This window comes from Mastigoproctus giganteus, chromosome 1, assembly GCF_048544385.1.
Source record: "Mastigoproctus giganteus isolate SK-2022 chromosome 1, ASM4854438v1, whole genome shotgun sequence".
NCBI lineage: Eukaryota > Metazoa > Arthropoda > Arachnida > Uropygi > Thelyphonidae > Mastigoproctus > Mastigoproctus giganteus.
In genome coordinates, this window is record NC_143575.1 from 234,665,983 (window position 1) to 234,689,305 (window position 23,323).

A 23,323-nucleotide genomic window follows, 5' to 3' on the forward strand; every position below is an offset into this window, starting at 1 on the left:
GTTTATTTCCGCAGGAGTCAGTTGTGGCTTTCCAGGATATATAGCAAATGGATATATTAGCGGTCGCCAGTACTTGTATCAGGATTCTGTTCAGTATACTTGCAATCCTGGCTACCGCATAATCGGAGAAGGAACCCGCAAATGCCAATCAGATGGGAAATGGAGTGGAAATAATCCCTATTGCGAAGGTGAGTAAATGTTTATGTAGTCGTGAAGTCTAAATTATACACAGATTACATGTCTCACTGTCCTCCAAAAAAAGTATCCGGACACATGCTGGTTTCACACTGACTTCATCACTGCTACTCACTTCACTTCAATAGTGTGACGGATTCCGCGCCCCCTTGTCCGCTGTGGCACACTCCATCCACTTGAGTAGGCTTTCCACCAACGAATGATAGATTGTTGCGGGTACAGTCCTGCATTCTGCAGAGCAGTGCCTAGTTGAGCTACCCACATTGGACGTATCAGTTTAGCTACCATCCCAGTTCTTTTCATAGGTGTTTCATAGGGTTGAAACGGAACAGTACCAGCGATATGGTGTGGAGAATTATCCTGTTGAAAGAAACATGGGTCTGCACCAAAGAACTGCCACATCGTAGGAAGCACAGAACTGTTCATGCTTCCTACGATGTGAGAAGCATGGAATTATCTAAAATATTAAAATAAGCTTCAGCGCTTATGTCCCCTCACAACCACCAAAGGCCTTAAGCCATGTGTGAAGAAAAGAAATATACCCATACTTGATCCCACCTCCTCTGAATATCATTGTCAAAATTCAGCAAGGGACATTCTCCAGGCATTCTCTACACCCACACCCTACCCCTCTGATCATGGTAAGGTTTTAGGAGATTCGTCACTCTTCGTAGAACCGATTTCCACTGCTGTATGGTCCACTGATTGCGGTTGGTGAGTTTGTTTATGCACCGCCTCTCTCCCATGAAAATCGGATCTATGGAAAAAGGTAAACTGCAGCCATTATCAACCCACTGCAGGATGGAAGCCTCCTCAATAATTCATGCTGAGGGAAATGGACCATAATCTGCAACGCTGGTCCAGTGCGGGTTGGCAGATCGACCGTATTTAGCAGTCAGGGGCTTGGACCCCAGTCTACTCAAAGAGCGTGTGCTACTGCACCCCCGCTCTTGACCACTCGGCTACGGAGGCCGCCTTGGATCTATGGAACTCCATTCATACTGTTCGTGCAGATCTTAGCCACTCTACAAAAGGTCTAAAACTCCTGGTTGATTTTTGAAGGGATGTCTGACGAGATTGTCGTAACTACCCTTCGAAGTATGCTCTGGTGTCGTGGAATGCGCATTCGTGGTTTTCTTGTGCACTGTTGAACCGTGGTGATACCGTCAACCTTCCATTTCACGATAACATTATCAACAGTAGGCTTTGGATGACGCAAGTAGTCCATTACAGGTTATTAGCAATTGTACTAACCGACAAGCCAGCAATGTGAGATCCAACAATAACACCCCCCCCCCTCTCGAAATTAGTGAACCATGTCGAGAATAACTAATTTGTGGCTCATACGTTTTTCTTATATATCGATTTGGGTCACTCTTTCTTTTATCGGGAAAGATCCAATGGACCTATGAAAACAGAGGTGTCCGGACACTTTTTTAGAATAACAGCATAGTTATAATACAGAACATTATAACTCAGGTTATTTATAGACCATTATAACTCAGTTATATTATACAACATAGTGTGTTTATAAACAATAGTCTATATTATAACTCTACCAACAGACCAGATATATTGACTACATTCTTGGAGTTTTAATTTCATAAAAGTGTATTTTGGACTGTGTACTTAAAATTTTCCTTTTGTCTACTCAGAGGTTATTTGTGAAAGTCCGCAACCACTCGAGAATGGTAAAATAGTAACTCCTCTATCAAAATATCGACCTGGCCATCGAGCTCAATTTGTTTGCGATGATGGATATCGACTGGACGGTTCAGCTGTCATGATGTGTGGTAGTGATGGACAGTGGAATCAGTCTCAACCCGTTTGTCAGCCACGTTCTTGCGAATCTCCTCCTCGCGTACCTCATGGAATAGTAATTGCCCAACCGCGAGTATTCGATGTTGGAATCTCTGTTAAATATCGATGTGATGAAGGATTTGAACTGCACGGATCAGGTGAAATGCTGTGTGCACTGAAAAATCGCTGGCAAGGTGAACTTCCACGCTGTGAACGTATTTCTTGTGGACAGCCGCCGCAAGTTCCACAGGCTACGCAGGAAGGTCGTGAACTTCGATATGGAGGAGTTATCACCTATCGATGCGATCGTGGATACGAATTGGAAGGCGACAGTCAGCTGGCTTGTCACTCCAATGGCTCGTGGGTTGGTAAAGTTCCTGAATGTGTTCCTGTAAGCTGTGGACCCTTAGAGCCTCCTGAATATGGAGATGTGGAGTACCCCAATACGCTCTTTGACACAGTGGCAAAATATTTCTGTCATATGGGATATGAACTACAGGTATGTTTGTTTTCTTGAATTCTGAAGATTTCTTAAAATACTCACATTAGTATTAGTATTAGCCCAATGCCACACGGAAAATCGAGGCTTTCGCTGCACTAGCCAAAAAAAAATTAATGAAAAAGTATAATAAATACCTCGTGTACCATACCATACAATAAAATAAACTATTTATCTGACTATCTTCTTACATAGGTGCCTATCGCAGCTGATCTTTGAATTGCCCAAGCTGTCAGCCCCCTCTACAACTTATTTCAGTAATTAACAACTCCCTGTGCTAAAATAAAACTCCCTGCAATCCAGTTTAATTGTCTTCCTCCTGTAATTTGAACAGCGAAATAGAGAAAATTCCCCTCATTCATTTTACTTTCTGGTTAGTCTTCAGTACAAAGTTCCTACTCATAGATTTTTACGATATTGAGCGATAGGCAGGCTTACCTCCTATCACTTCTTCACAGTTATTGGCTGTTAATCACCACTATTTTGGGTTAGAATGAATGCTACTTTCCTATTTATTCCTGTGCAAAATTTTGTTTTCCGATTTAAAACCAGCGGAAAAGGTGGAAATTTTCCCACCTTGCCGCTGGTTTAAACATTAGTCTTTTGGCATTGGTTTAAAACTGGAAAGCGATTTTCCCCCTCTTTGTCGCTAGTTTAAATCGGGAAGCGATTTTCTTCCAAGGCCTAGATCTTCCAATCACTGCGAAGCAATGGCCGGAACTAGACCTGTCTATCACTCATTGTTTCAAAGATCCATGCTTGTATTGAAGCCTAACCTACTTTCTTCTCTCAAAGCTTTATACACCTCAATCAGGTCTCCTCTAAAGGTGTATAAAGGATCCTGGTTGCTAACCTCTATAGGCCACTTATTTAAAGTACTGGTATACTTTGTCCAGTCTCAAAAGATGTGTTGACGTCTTTGGACTATCTTCTCAGGAAGCTCAATTCTTTTTCTTAGGTGCGGTCTCAATACTTGAACACAGTGTTCCAAGCGCAGTCTTACAGTATTAATTGCCTTATACAGTGGGATTATGACCTCCTTATCTCTACAAGAAAATACATTGCTCAACAAAATTAACAGAACAAAATGTTTTTCATGAATATTTTATTGTGAACAGTATCGCTGAAAGCAAATATTTGATATAATAGGCATCTTGGCATGCAAATTCCGAGTATCCAATATAAATCGATCGACCACCTTACAGAGTCGCACATTATGCAAATTATTCATGCCTATAAAAACACGGGTTGGAACCACATCACTTCATTTCCGTTTTTTGCTTGCTCAGTGAGTTAGCCACATCTCCAGTACTCAGGATGGCAAGTCATAGTCATTAAGATGATTCTTTGAGATGGCAGGCCGTTGGACGACTTTAAGCCGGGCAGTTTCAGGCGGAGGTGGCACTTTGGCTTAATATGTCACGGAGTGTCGTCTCGGTACTATGGAAGCAGTTTCAGGAGACGGGAGCCATTACAAGAAGAGCTGACCAAGATCGCTCGAGGTACATCAACCAGAACAGATCACTATCTGGCTCTAACAGCAAGACGGAACCCTGCGATGTCCTGTCATCAACAGGACATCGCAGAGTTCCATCTTGAGATTGCTGCGGCCACAGGTGAAAACATTTCCGACCGAACTGTATTAAGAATGCTCAAGTGGGCTCTACGCGACGGAGCCAGTGGTTTGTATCCCATAATCCCACCTCCGCGGTAGCACAGTGGTATCGTCACCGTCCTTCCCACACCGGGTGGAAAAGGCCCGGGTTCGAATCCCGTCGATGACGCGAGGAACTTTAGTGGGCTTTTTCACTCCGTGGCTGAGTTAGTCGGTCTCAGGCGTAGATAGCAAAGTTTTTCCCCCAGAAACTGGAGTTTTTTTCGTCCAGCAAAACAGGCAAATCGACCAGAGAACACACGCAATTTACAGTCATAATACATATATGGATATATGTAAGAGATCATGGGTGGCCCTAATATAATAATAATTTCAATTTGAATCCCATAATCCCAAACCACCGCAGAGCTCGTCGAAACCGGTGTCATGAACACTTGGAACCCTGACAAATGGGGTACACTTCTGTTTTCTGACGAGTCCCGTTTTAGCCTACATACCTATTCTAGACGTTATTTCATCTTGAGACGAGGAATGCGGTAACATCCCTCCAACATCAGAGAACGGGATACTTACGGTGGAGGGGGTGTATTCGTGTAGGGCGGAATAATGATCAACGGCCGCATCCCTCTTCATGTTTTTGATAGGGGTACTGTACTTGCGCAGAGGTACCAAGAACAGATCATCGAACCCTATGTGGGACTTTTTAGGGGTGCGGTTGGCCCAGATTTTCAAGTGATGGAGCAAATGTCTTGAAACTGATGATATCCAACGACAACATCTTGATGAGCTAAGGTCTGCGCTGGTGGAAGAATGGGATCTGTTGCCACAGAATCTTGTAGACACCCTTATATCGAGCATGGTTCGCGGTTGTCAGGCCTATTTAGCTGTTGTAGGGAATCATACGCCGTACTAATGTCATATGACCATATTTTGGAGCATCTTGTATCGACTTCTGTAATGTGACCATTTTGGTAATTCTTTTACACCCCTATAAATGTTCCTTATGCCTGTCCGAAGTTTCCGTTTTCTCATGTCATCGTTATTCTACGGTACACCATCATATCAAATTTTGTCCTGCTTCATCGAAATCTGCACGAGTTACACAACATTTTCTACGTGTTCTTTTAATTTTTTCGAGCAGTGTATTTGATAAATCATTGACAGAACACCATCTGCCTTTCTTTGCTGCCTGTCTACACTGCTAGGAGAACTTCATGGTCAACCGTGCCGTAACTCTCAAATTCCTCTTGTTTTTAATTCAACCTCACCAACTGTATAAATTATTCTAAAGTTTCTGTTTCCCAGGAGAGTAAAACCTTGCATATTTTTCTTTTTTTTTTTTTTTTTATTAAAACATCGCTTCCACTTTTCACCAGAAAAAAATATGTTTTATGACCATCCTGTTCATACTAAAACAGCTACTATAAGGGCTAAAATAGATGTTAAATCTTCTGCTTCGAAAATAATATTTACAGAGTAAACATATCACAATAATTTAAATGTGCTCACTTGTAGGAGAATTTAATTAATCAGATTGCTATATTTTGAGGAGGGGGGGAGTTTTTTAAAATAATAAATCAAAGGATAAAACACATTTCGAGCTTAAATTTAAACACGCTTTTTAACATATTGTATATTTTTAATTAAGCAATGTTATTTAAATGCTTTTGAAGTGGCGCAGTTTTTTTAATGTTCAACTAGTCAATAATATGTATGATCAAAAGAATTGGTCATAATTGCCAAAGTTCTATTAGTCTGATTTTAATTAATTTCGGGATAGCTCGAAAAATCTTTTTAAAAGAGCCAAATATTAAATTTAATGAAAATTCGCTTCACTATGAGTAGCTTAACGATGTGTATCTTTAGTTTATATAAATTAATTTAATTTTGTTCAATGTCTTTAGTCATAGTAATGACTGAAGACATCGAACAAGAACAAGATTTTCTCAAACAGCGTTTCAACTAAGTGTTAAAGATATATATTTACATCCGAAGGGCATCCGGTCTCGAAAATGTCGACCTTCAGGCGAATGGAGTGGAGAAAGTCCTATCTGTGTTCCAGTAAGCTGCAGCCAGCCAGAATCTATTTCCAACGGGAGGTGAGAACAATATATATATAAAATTTTTTTGATCAATGTTTTCTCTTCTAAATTTTTCTGAAAACTGCCAATCAATTCTCATGTTTTTTTAGATATGTGGGAAATGACTGGACCGTGGGCAACACTGTCACCTACTCTTGCAATCCCGGTTATATTCTTGCTGGTGAGGCAGATAGAGTTTGTCTAGAAAGCGGCCACTGGCTTCATGGTGTACCGGGATGCGAACCTATTGAGTGCTCCCCTCCCGAGCCTGTCATCAATGCAGTAGTTCAAGGAACTGATTTTCGTTTTGGTCAACGAGTCACCTTTCGGTGTAACACAGGATATAAACTTGTTGGACCTCCTGTACGAGTGTGTATGGAAGACCAAAGGTGGAGTCCAGAGCCTCCTGTATGTAAGCCAGTGCTGTGTGGTCCGCCTCCACCAGTAAGTCTGATATAATTCAAAGTTACTGTTTATTATTTCAGAAAATATGATAAAAGCATTACGTTATATAAAAATGTGATACGAGATTGTAGTTGTTATTTATATATCACATTATTCGTAAGGCGTATTGCTCTCTCTCTCTCTCTCTCTCTCTCTGTGTTCACTGGCCGGTGCAAATGGGTGGTGCGTTGTGCAGGCTCTTAAACCTGGAATAAACCAAGGGTCAGGGAGAACCTTCTTCTTTCTGCCTGAGCTCGGTCAACTACAGACCCGACTGAAGAGGCTTTTAAGAGTCCTTCCAGTTTCTCAAAGGGATAAGAACCCAGACCTCGCCAAACGAGTGACAAGTGGCATATTTACTATACCGTCACGGTGCACATATGATATGATATCTGATAATAAATTAGTCTTTTATAATCCCAAGTGAAATTTCCCAATGCCTCCTCATGCTCTTGAACAACCAACATCTACGGCGATTACTTGAAACTCGACCAATTTGATTGGTTACTACGATGTAATCACAAAAGACTGGATGCAATATAATTTACATATCATATACTTGGTACTTGGAAGTCAGGAAAGCTTTTGATACCGTTGCACATAAGACTGCTGTACAAATTGGAGTAGTGTGGCATTAAGGGCAAGTTGCCACTATGGATAAAGAGATGGTTGAATGGGAGAAGACGGACAGCGGTAATCAATGGACATTGTTCTTTGTGGACTAATGTGGAGTACCCCAGGGTTCGGTGTTGGGCCGATCGTTATTTTTTGTATTTATCAATGATATTGATGACGGCATATCAGGTTTAATATTCAAGTTTGCATATGATAGAAAGGCTGTCAGTATGGTTAATGACAGTATGGACGGCAACAGGATTTAGAAAAGTTAGGCAGATGGACTGAGAAATGGCAACTGAAGTACTATACTGCATATGGGTAGCAAGCAGTAACCTCAAAGTGACGTACCAAATGTGTGGTACCATACTCAGGGTAGTGAAAAATGAAACAAAATCTTGGGGGTAATTGTACAATCAGATATGAAGTTCTCTGAGCAATGCAGGCAGGCTGCCAGGACAGCTAATGGGGTTTTCTCAATGATATACAGGAATTTTGCTAGAAGGGATGAGGTGATTATCCCATTGTAAAAAGCAATAGTCAGGCCACATCTTAAGTACTGCATACAGGTCTGAAGGCCTCATTTTAGGAAGAATGTAGAGCTGTTGGAACGAGCACAGAGAAGGGTAACGAGATTGGTGAACGAAAGAAAAGGGTTCTCTTCCCAAGAAAGGCTGCAGTTCTGGAAATTGCAGTGTCTGCAGACTAGGTATCTACAAGGCGATCTGAATGAGGCGTTTAAGGCTTTGAGTAGATTGAGTCAGCTCAGTGCTGATGGGATTCTTCCTCTTGCTCGGACTACACACTTGAGGAGAACGCATATCAAATTCAAATTGAGGAATAACGGTTGCAGAATGGATGTGTGGAAGTTTGCCTTTAGCCAGTGGGTGGTTGATTGTTGAACAAACTTCCATCTATTGTTGTGGAAGTAAATAGTTTAAATAAATTCAAGGAAGAACTAGACAAACTATTAGAGGGAATGAATAGGTGAAATGGGATGTGTCTGTTTTTGTTTTACTGCATCATTTGCCACTGCTAATGTTAATGCTAACTGTTCTGAGAAAACGGCCGGTAAAGTGATTTTAGGGATTTGGCATCATGGCAAAGCCCCTGCTGACTGAATGAAACTTGAATGTTTTCCATTCAAGTTTCTTGCTAAGCAGTCCATCATTAGCAAGAATTTCTTGCTAAGCACTTCAGTGAGTATGTTGGATGGGATGGCCCCTTATCCGCCATTACTCATCGGATTTAGCTCATCTGATTTTTCCCCCCTTTCCAAGCTTAAAATTCTCTTAAAGGTCGCAGATCCGCAATGACTGAGGAAATATTCAGAATGCGAAACGGAAACTATTATTAATTCCAAAAGAAGTCTGTGGAATGCTCTCAGAAACTGTGGAATCAGTGTACATAGTGTCAAGGAGACTATCGAAAGAGATCCATCAGAACAATATCCATCAAAGGCGGATATTGTTGGGACAGCAGAGACGTGGTGTCACACAGATATAAGGAATGCAGAACTGGAATTTGGGGAGTACAATGTGTACAGAAAGGATACACAGGATAGGAAGAGAGGAGGGGTTATGCTGTTAATTAAGAAAAACATAAAATCAAAAGAAGTGCATCCAGTTGATATAGATGAACAGTGCACTGTTGAGTCAGTTTGGTGTGACATAAGCACTGCGAAAGCAAAAATAAGAGTAGGAGTGTGTTATAGGCCTAATGACTCGAATGAGTACAGTGAACAATTGTACAGAGAAATAGAGTGGGTTAGTAAATCAGAATGTCTTATAATGGGGGATTTTAACTTCCCAGATATTGACTGGAACTTGTGCGTTGGTCACTTGCACACTAGTAAGACTTTTGTGGATTTATTGGATGATCGTTTTCTGCAGCAGCATATTCGAAAGGCAACCAGAGAAGGTAATACTCTTGATCTCGTTATCAGCAGTGTTCATTCGTGTATTAAGAATTTGCAGATAAAGGAACCACTAGGTGGCAGTGATCACAGTGTACTGATGTCGGATTTACTTAAAGATATAATTACCATCAGGGGTAAAGGAAAGGGTTTTTGCTTCCGTAAAGGTGAGTACAGTGGTCTCAGACAGTTTTTAAATTCTGTACAGTGGGATCAACTGACGATGTTACCAACAGTAAAATCTAAGTGGGAAGCATTCAAGGAATTAATCGTGGATGCTACTAAAAGTTTCATACCTATTAAGAAATATTGTTCAAGGTTTAGGCATAAATGGTTATCAAATGAACTAATGAGACTCGTAACAGAGAAGAAAAATGCATGGGATGCATATAAATTATCAAGCGACTCAGAAGCCTATGGCAGATATAAGCTAGTCTGTAATCAGGTCACAAAGGAGGTTAGGCAGGCGAAGGCAGATTACGAGAAATCTTTGGCAAAAGATGCTAAGAAAAACAGCAAGGATTTCTTTACTTATATAAACTCTAAAAGGAAGGGATGAATCTGATTGGTCCAATTGATATTAATGGATCGACTGTTGATGATCCTGCTCAGATAGCAAACAAACTGAATGAGTATTTGACATCTACATTCACACATGAGGAGTTATTAAGGTTTGAAAATGGCAGAAGGTTATCAAATTGTAGCAGGGTGCTTAATGATTTTGTAATAACTGAGAGCAAAGTGGAGGAGAAATTGTTGAAGTTAAACATAAGAAAGGCACCTGGGGTGGATGGGATCTATCCAGTTATATTAAAGGAGGCGGCAAAGCAACTAAGCAAACCCTAACCATAATTATGAGAGCATCCTTGGACTCAGGGAAGGTCCCCACAGACTGGAGATGTGCAAATGTATCCTCAATTCACAAAGGGGGATCGAAGGGTGACACGAGTAATTACAGACCAATTAGTTTAACTTCTGTTCCGGGTAAAATAATGGAGTCACTGGTTAAAGATGCATTGCAGGATCATCTAGACACGACTGCAGCAATAATTCAGACACAGTATGGGTTTGTTAAGGGAAAATCTTGTCTGACAAATTTGATAGGATATTATGATGTGGTTACAAAGGAACTGGATGCAAAAAATAATTTTGATATCATATATTTGGATTTTAGGAAAGCTTTTAACACTGTTGCGCATGGAAGACTATTTTACAAATTGGAGCAGAATGGTATTAAGGGTAAGTTGCTACAATGGATAAAAGGATGGTTGAGTAGGAGAAGACAGAGGGTGGTAATCAATGGGTGCTGCTCCTCGTGGACTAATGTTATTAGTGGAGTCCCACAGGGTTCGGTTTTGGGTCCACTGTTGTTTTGTATATTTATCAATGATATTGATGAAGGTATGTCAGGCTTAGTGTCGAAGTTTGCAGATGATACAAAGGTTGGCAGGGTTGTTAATGACAGTAATGGCAGTGTGCTACTGCAACAGGATCTAGATAATTTGGGTAGATGGGCTAAGAAGTGGCAACTGAAGTTTAACCTTGACAAATGCAAAGTACTGCATATGGGTAGAAGTAACCCCAGAGAAACGTACCAACTGTGTGGTACTACACTTAAGGTGGTAGAAAATAAAAAAGACCTGGGAGTAATTGTGCAGTCAGATATGAAGTTTTCTGAGCAATGCAGACAGGCTGCCAGGGCAGGTCATGGGGTTTTGTCAATGATATATAGAAATTTTGCTAGCAGGGAGAAGGAGGTGATTGTCCCTCTGTATAAGGCAATGATCAGGCCGCGCCTTGAGTACTGCGTACAAGTTTGGAGGCCTCATTTTAGGAAGGATGTAGATTTGCTTGAGCGTGTACAGAGAAGGGCAACAAGATTGGTGAGGGGAATGAAGGGATCCTCTTACCAAGAGAGGCTTAAGTTCTGCAAATTGCAGTGGCTGGAGACTAGGCACCTGCGCGGTGATCTGATTGAGGTGTATAAGGCCTTGAATGGGTTGAGCACGCTGAATTCTGATGGGATCCTTCCACTTGTTCAGATTACGAACCTAAGGGGGCATAAATTCAAATTAAGAAAAGACAGATGTAGAATAGATGTGCGGAAATTTGCCTTTAGCCAGCGGGTGGTTAATTGCTGGAACAAACTTCCATCTGTCGTTGTGGAAGTTGATAGGTTAAATAAATTTAAGGAGGAACTGAACAGGCATTTGGAGGGAATGGTGTGATTTTTTTTTTTTTTTTTTTTTATTTTGGCTGATGCTGCATAAGCTCATACACTTGCTTTCTTGCATCACATGCCACTACTACTACTAGAACAGCTGGTAAGCTTCATAATTTACAAAATATTAGTTCTGTTTCCAAAACTTTTTGATCATATCTCGCACTTTTTTTAATTAAATTAATTTATTTATAACACTGAAATAAAATTTAAAGATAATTAATTTAAGCTTTCTTTCACTTATTTTCATAAGGTGGTAAAGGTATATTTATGACAGTTCCATTCGTATACACTCACGCAGCAGTTCCCAATCTTTTTTAACTCGCGAACCCCTTTCAATATAATATTTTTATCGCGTAGTATAATAGTTCTGAATTTTTATTATAAAATATTTCTAGTATTAAATTTTTATAAGCGATGTTGTGTAATAATATAAAATTATTATTAAGTACCTATACATAACAATGGTCTTTGATACTAATACCAATTAATAATAATTAATTAGTATTTATTAATATTAGTTATTTTTAGAGTTAATTAATACTAATTAATATATTTTAACGCATTAAATTCTATATATTGATTAATAATGAATTTGTATTTTCTTATATTTTGTGCATTACTAACTCTGATGCTGTGTAGCAAATTATTAGGCACGTTAGCATATATGCGTAATGCGCCTACTGTCTTCACTATAACCGTCCGTCTGTATGTCCGTCCGCATGTAATAACTCGGCTGATAGTGGTTTTCATGCAATTTTATATTTAGGCCTTTTAGAAAGATTTGTTGAGACCTCAAAGTTCATTAAATTGGATCAATAGAAATTCGGCAATTATTATTTCTTTGTCTGTCCATTCGCATGTAATAACTGAACTCCCAGAGGATGAATTTTAATGAAATTTTATATTTCGCTCTTTTAGAACGACGTGTCGAGACTTTCCAAATTTCATTAGTATGTGACTAATAGAAATCTGACGATTATTATTACTTTCATACATATAGCACAGATAATTCATATATCGTATATTGTAGCAGAAACACTGGGTATTATGTTTGTTGCAGTGCGCTGGCTGGTGGAATGAATGGGCAACGAAATGTTTTCTGTTCACCCATAAAAGTCATTGCCTTGCTATTTGCTAACACGCTTTAAGTGTAACGCACAGCGTACATTAACTAACTTGTATTTGTTTAACAAGGTTGGTGGTCCAAAACTTAAAATAAAACGGAAACAATTGTTATAATGGAAAGCTTCCTCTGGTGCCCAAAAAATTCAGTTTGGGTAGAAAATGGTTCTATTTTCCTAAGGGAAATGAATTATGAAGTTCCAGTTATTCGCTTTCTCCAGAAATATCTGAAGTGAGTTTCATACAAGATTAAAAAAAAAAAAAAAAAAAAGCGAGTGCGTGTGCGTGATTGGAGAAAATGCGTGCATATTTTACTATTTTTTCTCTTTTAGATAGAAAACGGCCATGTGACATCAACAAATCATACCTTTACTGGAGTTGCAACTTACTCATGTACAAAGGGATTTCTTTTGGAAGGAAATAAAGCAAGAAAGTGTCTCCATGATGGCACCTGGAGTGGGCAAGAACCTCACTGCGAAATAATTCGCTGTCCTGATCCACTTAATGTTCAGCATGCATACCTTATTTACTCCGATACCAGGTAGTAATGAGATTTCTGTTGTGCTTATAATAAAAAATATTAATGAGGCGCAACTAAATCAATGGCGAAAGCAATGAAACATTGCTTTCGTTGTTTCCACTGTCCATTCATTAGTTTATCTTTACTATGAATTAAAATGTTCAAAAAATGTAAGCCAGTTAATATAACTAGCCTTAACATAACATTAATCAATTGGTGTAATAAATATGTATATTTAAATTAACATTTAAATATTTGCAGGTATGGATCCGTTGTAGAATACTACTGTGATGAAGGATATCGTTTGCATGGACCTGTTCAACGGTTGTGTCAAGGAAACGGTCATTGGGCAGGAGAGGAGCCTACCTGCCATAGAGTTAAATGTCCAATACTTATACCACCAGAATATGGCGATGTGACTGTCAAAGATGTCATCTACGGAACTGTAGCCACTTACACATGCCACAGAAGATACGAACTTCGTGGACCAATAAACCGAACATGTCAACAAGACGAGACGTGGAGTGATTCAGAACCTCGTTGCATCGCAATTCGCTGTTCCATGAACGGACTTGACGTAACTAATGGCCACACGATTGGAGAAAGTGACCTAATGGATTCCGTGATCCAGTATGAGTGCGATACTGGATACACTCTTGTTGGTTCGAAATCGAGAACTTGTCGTGAAAATAAACAATGGGATGGAACGATTCCACGTTGTGAGAAAGTTCAGTGTACATCCCCTACTGCTCCTGCCCATGGAGAAGTTGTATGGAAAGGTCACAGGTAAGTTTTTACACGTTAGTTTTCATGTTAATTTTCTAACAAAAAACATACTTATAAGCCAGCGATCGTCAACCGTGGTATACGTACTACTAGGCACATATTTAAAAATGTCTTAATGGTTGACAGAATGAATGAAGAAAAAAGTTTTATTGTATTTAATCTTATATCATTGGTTCTAGATTTCTTTAATGACCACTCTTAGACCACTTGAATACAAAGATAGTTTATTTAGCTATTAACTAAATCAGTATATATTAAGGTAACGTTTCGCTGTTGTAGAGTTTAAAGCAACTTACGCCATATTGCGCCGTATATACAAGTATGTAAGTACGAATATGTCTATAAATCCAGAGTTTCAGGGAGGAAAACCATGCTATCCTCGCCTGAGACCGACTAAACCAGCCACGTTTTGAAAAAGATCCATAAAAATTCTTCGTTTCATTGAAGGGATTCGAACTCGGGTCTTTTCCACCCGGTGTGGGAAGGATGGTAACTATACCAACTGTGTTACACACGAGGACCTGAATTATGTGGCTGCTATTCGCAGACATGCGGAAAATTTTCAAACTTGACGAGTACCAAATCGTAAACCATTTGCTGCTGCTGAGAGACGACTTAGCAAAAAAGATGCGCTAAAACCACTACGAGTAAACGTTGGTATATGGAGATTTCGACAAACTGCAAATGTTGAAGAGCATGTTCCTACCGTAAGCACTGGAAAGTTGTTGGGCTGCGTAAATGTCTCATCTGCAAGCGTATGGAGGAAGTTACTTGAACACCAATTGTTTCACAGCACTCCTGTATAAGAATTGTCCCAAAAGATATGAATAAACGCAGAAACTTTTGTCAGTGGCTCATTTTTTAAAGGAACACACGATCCTCTATTTCACGGATATATTCTGGTTACAGATGGATCATGTTTTAAAGGAAACGGAATTTTCAATTCTCGTAATACCTGGATAGGAAACGACCCACATACAATTGTCAATACTCATTATCAACATTTCTTTTCCTTTAGTGTTTGGGATGGTGTTCTTGGGGATAATCTTATTGGTTATTATTTCTTACTAGTATGATTTTTAGGAATGGAATACCTAAATTATCTGCGTGAGTTATCGTAAGACAAACCCCTCAAAAATCGGTAATGGATGTAGTTTATGTGGTCCAGTCCACATTTCCTGTGATGTTTCTGACTTTTTAAACACTCCTTATTTAAAAGAGTTGATTCGGAACGCTCTTGCCACAACAATCACGCGGCCTCACACCCTTATATTATTCTGTGTGGGATGACATGTAATCCTTGATTTATTACCACCACTATGCATATTATCACCCAAGACGAACTGAGAAATCGCATTTTGGAACTGCTGAAACCATTAAGAACAATTGTGAAGCGATAAGACATGTCAGAAATCGTCGATTCTTTGCGCTAAATGAAGAAAGATTGTATTAAAGAAAATGGGGACCACTTTGATCAGCTGCATTAGATGTTCTTCTTTTAAGGATATCTTTTCAGTTTTTTTTTTTTATTTTGAAATTTTTAATTAATATTGAATATCTTGGAAATCAAGACTTTTGCATCATGTTTATAGGAACATATTTTCTTATTTTTAGCTGTAGAATATGCTCCTACATTTGTTCCATACAATTTTGAAACACCCTGTATGATACAGTTACTGTGTTTGAAGCATATTCGAAATAATTAGAACTTTATGCATGTAAAAATAAAATAATGATCTAAGAAGCAACTACATTTTAGTGTGAGAAACTCGTGAAAGTTATATTTATGCAGTTTTATTTTTTATGAAAGGTTTTTAATTCTTTTTCCTTTGTTTTTAGTTTCGATGATACTGTAACCTATAGCTGTCACAAAGGTTACATTCTAATTGGAGACGTTTCTCGCTCGTGTTTGGCAGAAGGAACATGGGGAGGACATCAGCCTATTTGTGAACCTATTGAATGTCCTCAGTTATCAGCTCCTGAACATGGAAAAATCAGCACAACAAGTCATGAATACGATGTACAAGTTGATTATTTATGCGATCCTGGTTATAGGCTGATCGGAAATCGTCGAAGAAGATGTCGAGCTGACAGGACTTGGAGTGATAAAGAGCCACAGTGTGAAAGAATAATGTGTCCTAAACCTCCAAAGGTCGCATACAGTCATCCTATGGGTTATATGTTCCCAGCAGGAACCAATCTAACGTACGTATGCAACAAAGGATTTACTTTGGTTGCTCACCCACGAAAACCGATTAAATGTGGAATGGATGGTCAGTGGCTGGGACACGCTCCTACCTGTAAGATTGTCAGATGCCCTCCGCCATCTTCATTACGATTTGGTAGGATGGTTGGGGATAATTTCACTTTTGGCAACAAAGTGAATTTTAGGTGCGATTCTGGATGGGAACTAATTGGAGAGTCAACTTTAACTTGCGAAGAAAACGGCAGCTGGAATGCACCTTATCCATCATGTGTTGGCACATCATGCCCCCATATAGAAAATATTCCTCATGGGAAGATTTCTGCTGCTAATTTTCGCTATCGTACAGTTATTGTTTATTCTTGCGATCGAGGGTATTATTTACAAGGCGAAACAAATCGTGCATGCCAAATAGACAATACCTGGAATGGAACAGCTCCACGTTGTCTTCCGGTGTCATGTTCAAAGCCAAAGAACATAAGCAATGGAATGCAGAATGGGGACTTATTTCACTTTGGAGCTTATATCTCTTATAGCTGTAAACGGGGCTATTTACTGCATGGTCCAGAACGTATTGGATGCACAGAAAATGGTACGTGGTCTGCAGATCCTCCAGTATGTGAGAGGGTATCTTGTCCAATTCCTGAACCACTGCTAAATGGTGAAATTATGGTTCACAACCAACAGAAGGGAGCCGATGGCAAGGAAGTCAAAGTATGGCCAGTAGCTATCACCAGAGGAGACATTACAGTCAATGGTCGGATGGTGCTAGAAGGATCAAGGGCGGATATCTTTCATTTAGAAGACCGCGTTCTGTATCGGTGTTTTCCAGGATATGAGTTAGAAGGACCTCGACTACGAACTTGTCAAGCCAATGGACAATGGTCAAGTGAGACTGCAACCTGTAGTCCAATTTCTTGTGGAAAACCCCAAAAACTTACCCAAGGAGAAGTAATAGGATCATCCATAACATTTGGATCGAAGGTGAATTACAGTTGTCATGCTGGCTACCACATTGTAGGGACTACGATCAGAGAATGTTTGTCTAATGGCTCATGGTCAAACTCACTTCCTACTTGTATTCCAGTTGTATGTGCCTCCCTTCAGGCCATACCTCATGGGCATGTTCAATGGAACTCACTTCGCTATGGAGCTACTGCTACATATACATGCTCACCAGGATATAGACTTGTCGGCGAATCAAGTCGCACGTGCATGCAGAGAGGATCTTGGAGTGGTGTGGAGCCAATATGCCTGCCAGCAGAATGTCCATCCCCTCCAAATCTGAAAAATGGATGGGTTGAGACAAAAGGACTCCTCATTGGAGCTACAGCTAACTACTTCTGTAACAGTGGATATGAAATAGAAGACATTAATGTCCGAACATGTTTGCTGAATGAAACGTGGAGTCTTAATACTCCAAGGTGTGAAAAAATTTCTTGTCCTACACCACCAAAACTGAACCACGGATACACTGTCGGATCCTCGTTTCGGTTCATGGATTCCATCGTTTACCACTGTAATGAAGGTTATAAACTTGAAGGAGATCCGCGTCACAAATGCCTTGAAAGTAGAACCTGGGATGGTAATGTTCCTAAGTGCAATCCACTTCCCTGCACAAGACCTATTGCTCCCTCCCATGGTACTGTATTTTTCCGCACTCTTACAGTAGGCAGTATTGTGCATTTTTCTTGTAGAGAAGGCTACGAGATCGATGGTGCTACAAATGCTACTTGTCAGCCAAATCAAACTTGGAGTTTGGAAACTCCATTATGCTCAGTGGTTTCTTGTCCTCCCATTAAATCTCTTCCTCATGGGTCTGTAAATGGTTCGAGATTTGTTTTTGATTCGGTGATCCGATTCCAGTGTAATTCATTGTACAGGCTAGATGGTGCTGACGAAATTCGTTGCCAAACTAATAAGAGGTGGTCTTCTGATGTCCCTACATGTCGACGCTATTTGTGCGACCCTCTAGAATTGCCAAAGAATGTTATAGTTCCTCCAGGACCCTACACTGTGGAACAAAAGGTTTTACACAAATGTCAAAATGGCTATCGTCTTCAAGGAAAGGAATATCGTTGGTGTAATAAAAAAGGACAATGGGAGGGTTCTGCACCCATTTGTCTTCTCATTGATTGTGGGACGCCTCCTGTATTGTTGAATGGAACTTCACACCACGAAGGACGTACTACATATGGAAGTAAAACGATGTATAGCTGTGAAGATGGATATGAACTGCGAGGCATAGGACTTCTTGAATGTACGCACAATGGAACGTGGGAAGGAGAAATGCCACACTGTGAAGAAGTGAATTGCGGTCCACCACCTGTTCCACCACACACAACTGTAGTTGTAGAACATCGGCCTGGAAGAACAATAGCCATATATACATGTGATACAGGCTATAGACTTAAAGGAAAAAAGAAACACCAGTGCGAAAAGGCCAACGAATGGAAAATTAATGGGTAAGTAGAATTATTCATTTCTATATAATTAATTTATATTTGAATTTATATCATACGGTGCCGTAGTTGTAAATTTAGTAACTGGTAATAATGCTCTTTCTCGACAAAGGGAACGTTGGCTATCCCGGTATGAGCAAGGATTGATTCATACTAGTACTTATAAGCACCCATAACGTTTTACACAGTTAAGGGTGCTTATAAGCTAGTGCAAAGTTATTCACCTTCTTATAACAAAGGCTGTCTCTCTAGTATAAATCATCAGTGTATAGAAAAAGTGCATATCAACATCTGTATGTCACGCCCCCAGACGAGTGTAAGATAGGGTAAATCGTTACGGTGAAGAAAAAGCTTTGGAAGATGATCTTCGCCCAGGATAAGTTTACAGATTTGTCACAGAAGAAAATGTTATCTTGTCACACAACTTCATCAAGATAGAAGAGTTGATGTGTTTATAGAGATGGATATACCAACTCTATAAACACATCCCATATACCATTTCTAACTACACCATCCTTGATGAGATTAGCGGGGGAAATCTAAAAATCGGCAGCCTCCATATCTCACTTGAAACTACCCTGGAACCATACAGGCCATTCCAATCGGGCAGGTCTCACAACCATAATGTAGGATGGACCTGAAATTAATTCAATTGCATTTCTTAAAGTGCAACTTGTTAGACAGACAGCTTGTGTAACCGATACCCGCTAATATTCGTAAACTTGGACCAATGCTTACTCATTCTGATTTTTTGTTGTGTGTAGGATCTGTGTCCTCTGTGTCTTTTAAATAAATTTAAATCTGTGTCTTTTAAATTTAGATCTGTGTCTTTTAAATAAATTTTTTTAAAATTAATCTAAGATCTCAAGTGATCTCAAGTGGATTTTTTTTAATAGAAAATATTATAATATAGATATTTTAGAAATTTTAAGTCTGGAATTCTCTTTCCCGATATTTTCAAGTTTTTTTCAGTTCGTCAAGAAACTGAACCAATGACTGCGACTAGGTACGGTATAATTAAAATAGATAGAATTAGTATCGGAAGACTGCCTAAAGTATGTTACAAACCCTTCTATAGATGAACTTTGTAACAGGACAAAAGAATGAAAGAATACTTTGACCTTATATCCATGCATGGTGAATAATTGGAGGTATAAAGGGAGATAACAACCAGAAGCTTGATGAGGACTTTTCGCTTATACCATCTTCAAAGGGGAGGCGAACACGTGTCGAAGGCCGTATTTATATGGCCCAGACACATTCCTTGCAGTATTTCAAAAGCGCGGGGGAGGGAGAGTTAAGTAGGCGAAAGGAAGAGGAGGAGGATAGAAGAAAATTTCCCGCCCCATCGTGTTTTGACTAATAGTTTGGGTATTTGAAAATCTAGAGAATTAGAACAGCTTACAGATTTTATGTAGGAAAGAATATGAAAGTTTCCACTCGGAAACTCCTTTCCTCCATAAAACCTTTGTAAGCTGTTCTAATTCTCTAGATTTTCAAATATAAATACAGCCTTCGACACGTGTTCGCCTCTCCTTTGAAGATGGTATAAGCGAAAAGTCCTCATCAAGCTTCTGGTAGTTATCTCCCTTTATACCTCAAATTATTCACCATGCATGGATATAAGGTCAAAGTATTCTTTCATTCTTTTGTTCTGTTACAAGGTTCTATAGAAGCGTTTGTAACATACTTTAGGCAGGCCTTCCGATAATAATTCCATCTATTCTAATTATACCGTACCTAAGTGCAGGGCCATGCAAATGAGGAGTGCTTTGGATGCGCCGCACCAGGGCCACCACCTAGGAGGCCCAATCGACGGAGCTACAAAAGTCTTAACATAAATAAACGAGGCCCCTTAACCCTTTTTGCATCCGGGGCCCCCAAGTACCTTTGCAAGCCCTGCCTGGATGCAGTCGTTATTGGTTCACTTTCTTCATGAACTTACTGTACCAGTTTCATAATGAGTTCCTGCAGTAAAGACGTTTTTAACGGCCCGCTGTGACAGACACTATCAGTCTCAGAGTATAGCGGCAGCAATTCATTATGTACCTGGTACATAATAATTTTTTTTTTTTTTTTTTTTATACAGATATATGTTGCGGGGGTTGAAGAATCCCAGATACTTCGTAGCTCAGTTGGAAATAGGTCTTTCTTTGCCTAAATTGAATTTTTGAGTCATATGCTGCACATCAGACCTTTTATTCTGGTGCTTACTTTGTACTTCTTTATTTCTTTGTACTTACTTTCTGCTACATTTAGTCCTTTGAGAGCTACCTTCTCTTCTCACTAGTCTGCAGGTAGCAAGTAGTTATATTTGGTCTTCCTCACGCCGGTTGGAAAAGGCTCTAGTTTGAATCCGTCAGTGATGCAGGGAACTATTCACTCCATAGCTGAGTTAATCAGTCTAAAGCGTGGACAGCAAGGTCTTTTCAACGGAAACTCTGTTTTCAATCCACCAAAACAGGCAAATTGACCAGCATGCAATTTATGGATACATTACACATGCGCAGATGAGTTCAGTTCTCGGATGTTTCTAATATGACACTACTTTTTTGGACTTCTACTTATTGCATACTCTTAAGACTACTGTTGACACCAGTGATTTTCTTTGATTCCTCAATTGTGGCTCTTGCTAAACGTGCTCTAACGATAAGGGGAACAAAGGGTTTCGCTTACCAAGAAAGGCTGAAATTTTGCAAATTGTGTCTGGAGACTAGGCACCTGCGATGTGATCTGAGGTGCATAAGGCATTGAACGGTTTGAGCAAGCTCAATGCTGATGGGTTTCTACCTCTTGCTCAGATTATGCACCTGAGCGGGCAAAAATGTTACAAGATCCGCATTGAGCACTTCGTCAGAAGGTATCATGATTCACACGGAAATAGCCTGTGACGATTTCCGGCTGTCATGATTTTATCGTTTGCAGAATCTGTGGCATGTATTGCAATGTCGTAGTGGATAATCGTAGCTCACCTGGCGATTCCTTTCTTTGTCACCGTTGTACGGAGGGTACTGATCGTAAGTTAAAATCTGGTGCTTGCCCTCGAGAATAATGTAATTGGGAGCTCGTCAGGGACTCAAGACTCTAGTAACCTACCAAGTGATGCATTCCCGATTCGGGCTCATAGAACACAATAACTAAGTGCAAACTACTCTGGTTCAAAAGGACTTAGTTCTATTAGGAGATTCAATTGTCAGGGAAACGGTAAATATTTTTTGTAATAAGGATAGGTGGAGTAGAATCATGGTACGTCCACGGCCGTACTTTGGCATAGGCGCATAAGACGCCAGCCAGGAACCCCCAATAAAGTTAATTTTGACAAAAAGTGAAAAAAAAACAAAAAAAAAAAAAACACGAATTTTACTACGTAAAATTACAATGATTACACTTATTTACAGTGTATCTGGGGTTTGAGTAAAAGTATGTGGCAGTTATTCATGCATGTCTACTGATTACTAAACCGAAGTCCGTTTGTTTTTATCACGTAAAGATTTTTCACAATTCATTAACAAAATATTACCTAGGTATTATACGCAAATATGTACATAACTATAGTTTCTGCAATTGTTTACAAGTTTTATACCCCTATATTCGTAATCAGTGATTTTTGCCTCAAATACAACAGATTGTGCATGTTTAACCCGTAACTACACACACAGCAAGGTAGCCGACCTTGACTCAAGAAGGTAGACGGCTCCCCACCCCGCTCTTCCGGCCCGTGATTCCCAGAATTTTATTTTACGAGTGGAGTCTGGGAGACTACTGTGTGTAGTTACGGGTTAAACTTGTCTGAGCATGCACTCACTTGTTCGTACAGTCCACTCAATCACAGAGCCTATATAAGTGGCACATCCCTTATGCGGTCACAGTACTCATGTAAAAACCGTCGTGAGCTCTCATTGTGTGTTAGTTTTCTTTCAGTATGGCAACCAGAAAGAGTATAAACAGTCCCGACATATTTTGTTACATATGTGGTTGTTTTGTTCCTGTAAAGCAGAGGCGAAATACCGATTTTGTAAAAAAATCGTATTATGCATAATTGGACATAAAACTAGGCGATCAGGATAAATCGTGGGCACCCCATAAAGTATGCCATACATGTGTCGAACATCTTAGAAAATGGAGTCAAGGAAAAAAGGTGTGCTTGCCATTTGCTGTTCCTATGGTGTGGCGCGAGCCAGTAAACTATGCCGAATGTTACATTTGTGTATGTGACGTTAAAGGTTACAATTCAAAAAATAAAAAGGACATCAAATATCCAGATCTACCGTCAGCCATAAGACCGATTCCGCATAGACCTCATCTGCCTGTAAAAACCTCCACCAGAAACTTTGGAGTCCATATCTTTTTCCACCGAAGCAGTAGCTAAAGAGGAATGTTATCAACCAGAAAATATTTTAACGCAATTCATGCAAGTCGAACTGAACGATTTAGTAAAGGACTTAGGTCTTCCAAAGTATGCTGCTGAAATTCTGGGATTCAGACTTCAAGCGAAGAACTTACTTGCTCCAGGTACATCATTTTCCTGGTACAGAAATCGTGAAAGGGAGTTTATACAGTATTTTTCACAAGAAGGTCCTCTCGTATATTGCAGTGATATCGCTGGTTTAATAAGTGCCTTAGGAGCTCCATCATATGTTCCTAATAGATGGAGACTATTTTAAGACTAGTTTAAAAGGTGTTCTCTTGAATAATGGAGATAAGTACACATCTGTGCCAGTTGCTCATTCAGTCTACTTAAAAGAAACTTATGACAATCTAAAGTTGCTTCTGGAGAAAATTAAATATCAAGATCACGAATGGCAACTATGTGGAGACTTAAAAGTGTTATGTATGTTGTTG

At 39.6% G+C, this 23,323-nt stretch overlaps 1 protein-coding gene across 1 annotated transcript in view; it reads left to right on the forward strand.

Annotated features, from left to right (window-relative positions):
* The window catches only part of LOC150091651 (sushi, von Willebrand factor type A, EGF and pentraxin domain-containing protein 1-like), a 183,168-nt gene that overhangs the window by 95,515 nt on the left and 64,330 nt on the right, over positions 1-23,323 (forward strand). Inside the window, exons 26-32 of the mRNA XM_090376268.1 lie at positions 15-188; positions 1,851-2,494; positions 6,105-6,208; positions 6,301-6,634; positions 12,843-13,051; positions 13,292-13,816; positions 15,656-18,484. Of these exons, the coding sequence (XP_090232394.1) occupies positions 15-188; positions 1,851-2,494; positions 6,105-6,208; positions 6,301-6,634; positions 12,843-13,051; positions 13,292-13,816; positions 15,656-18,484 (4,819 nt within the window). The remainder of the gene's footprint in view (positions 1-14; positions 189-1,850; positions 2,495-6,104; positions 6,209-6,300; positions 6,635-12,842; positions 13,052-13,291; positions 13,817-15,655; positions 18,485-23,323) is intronic.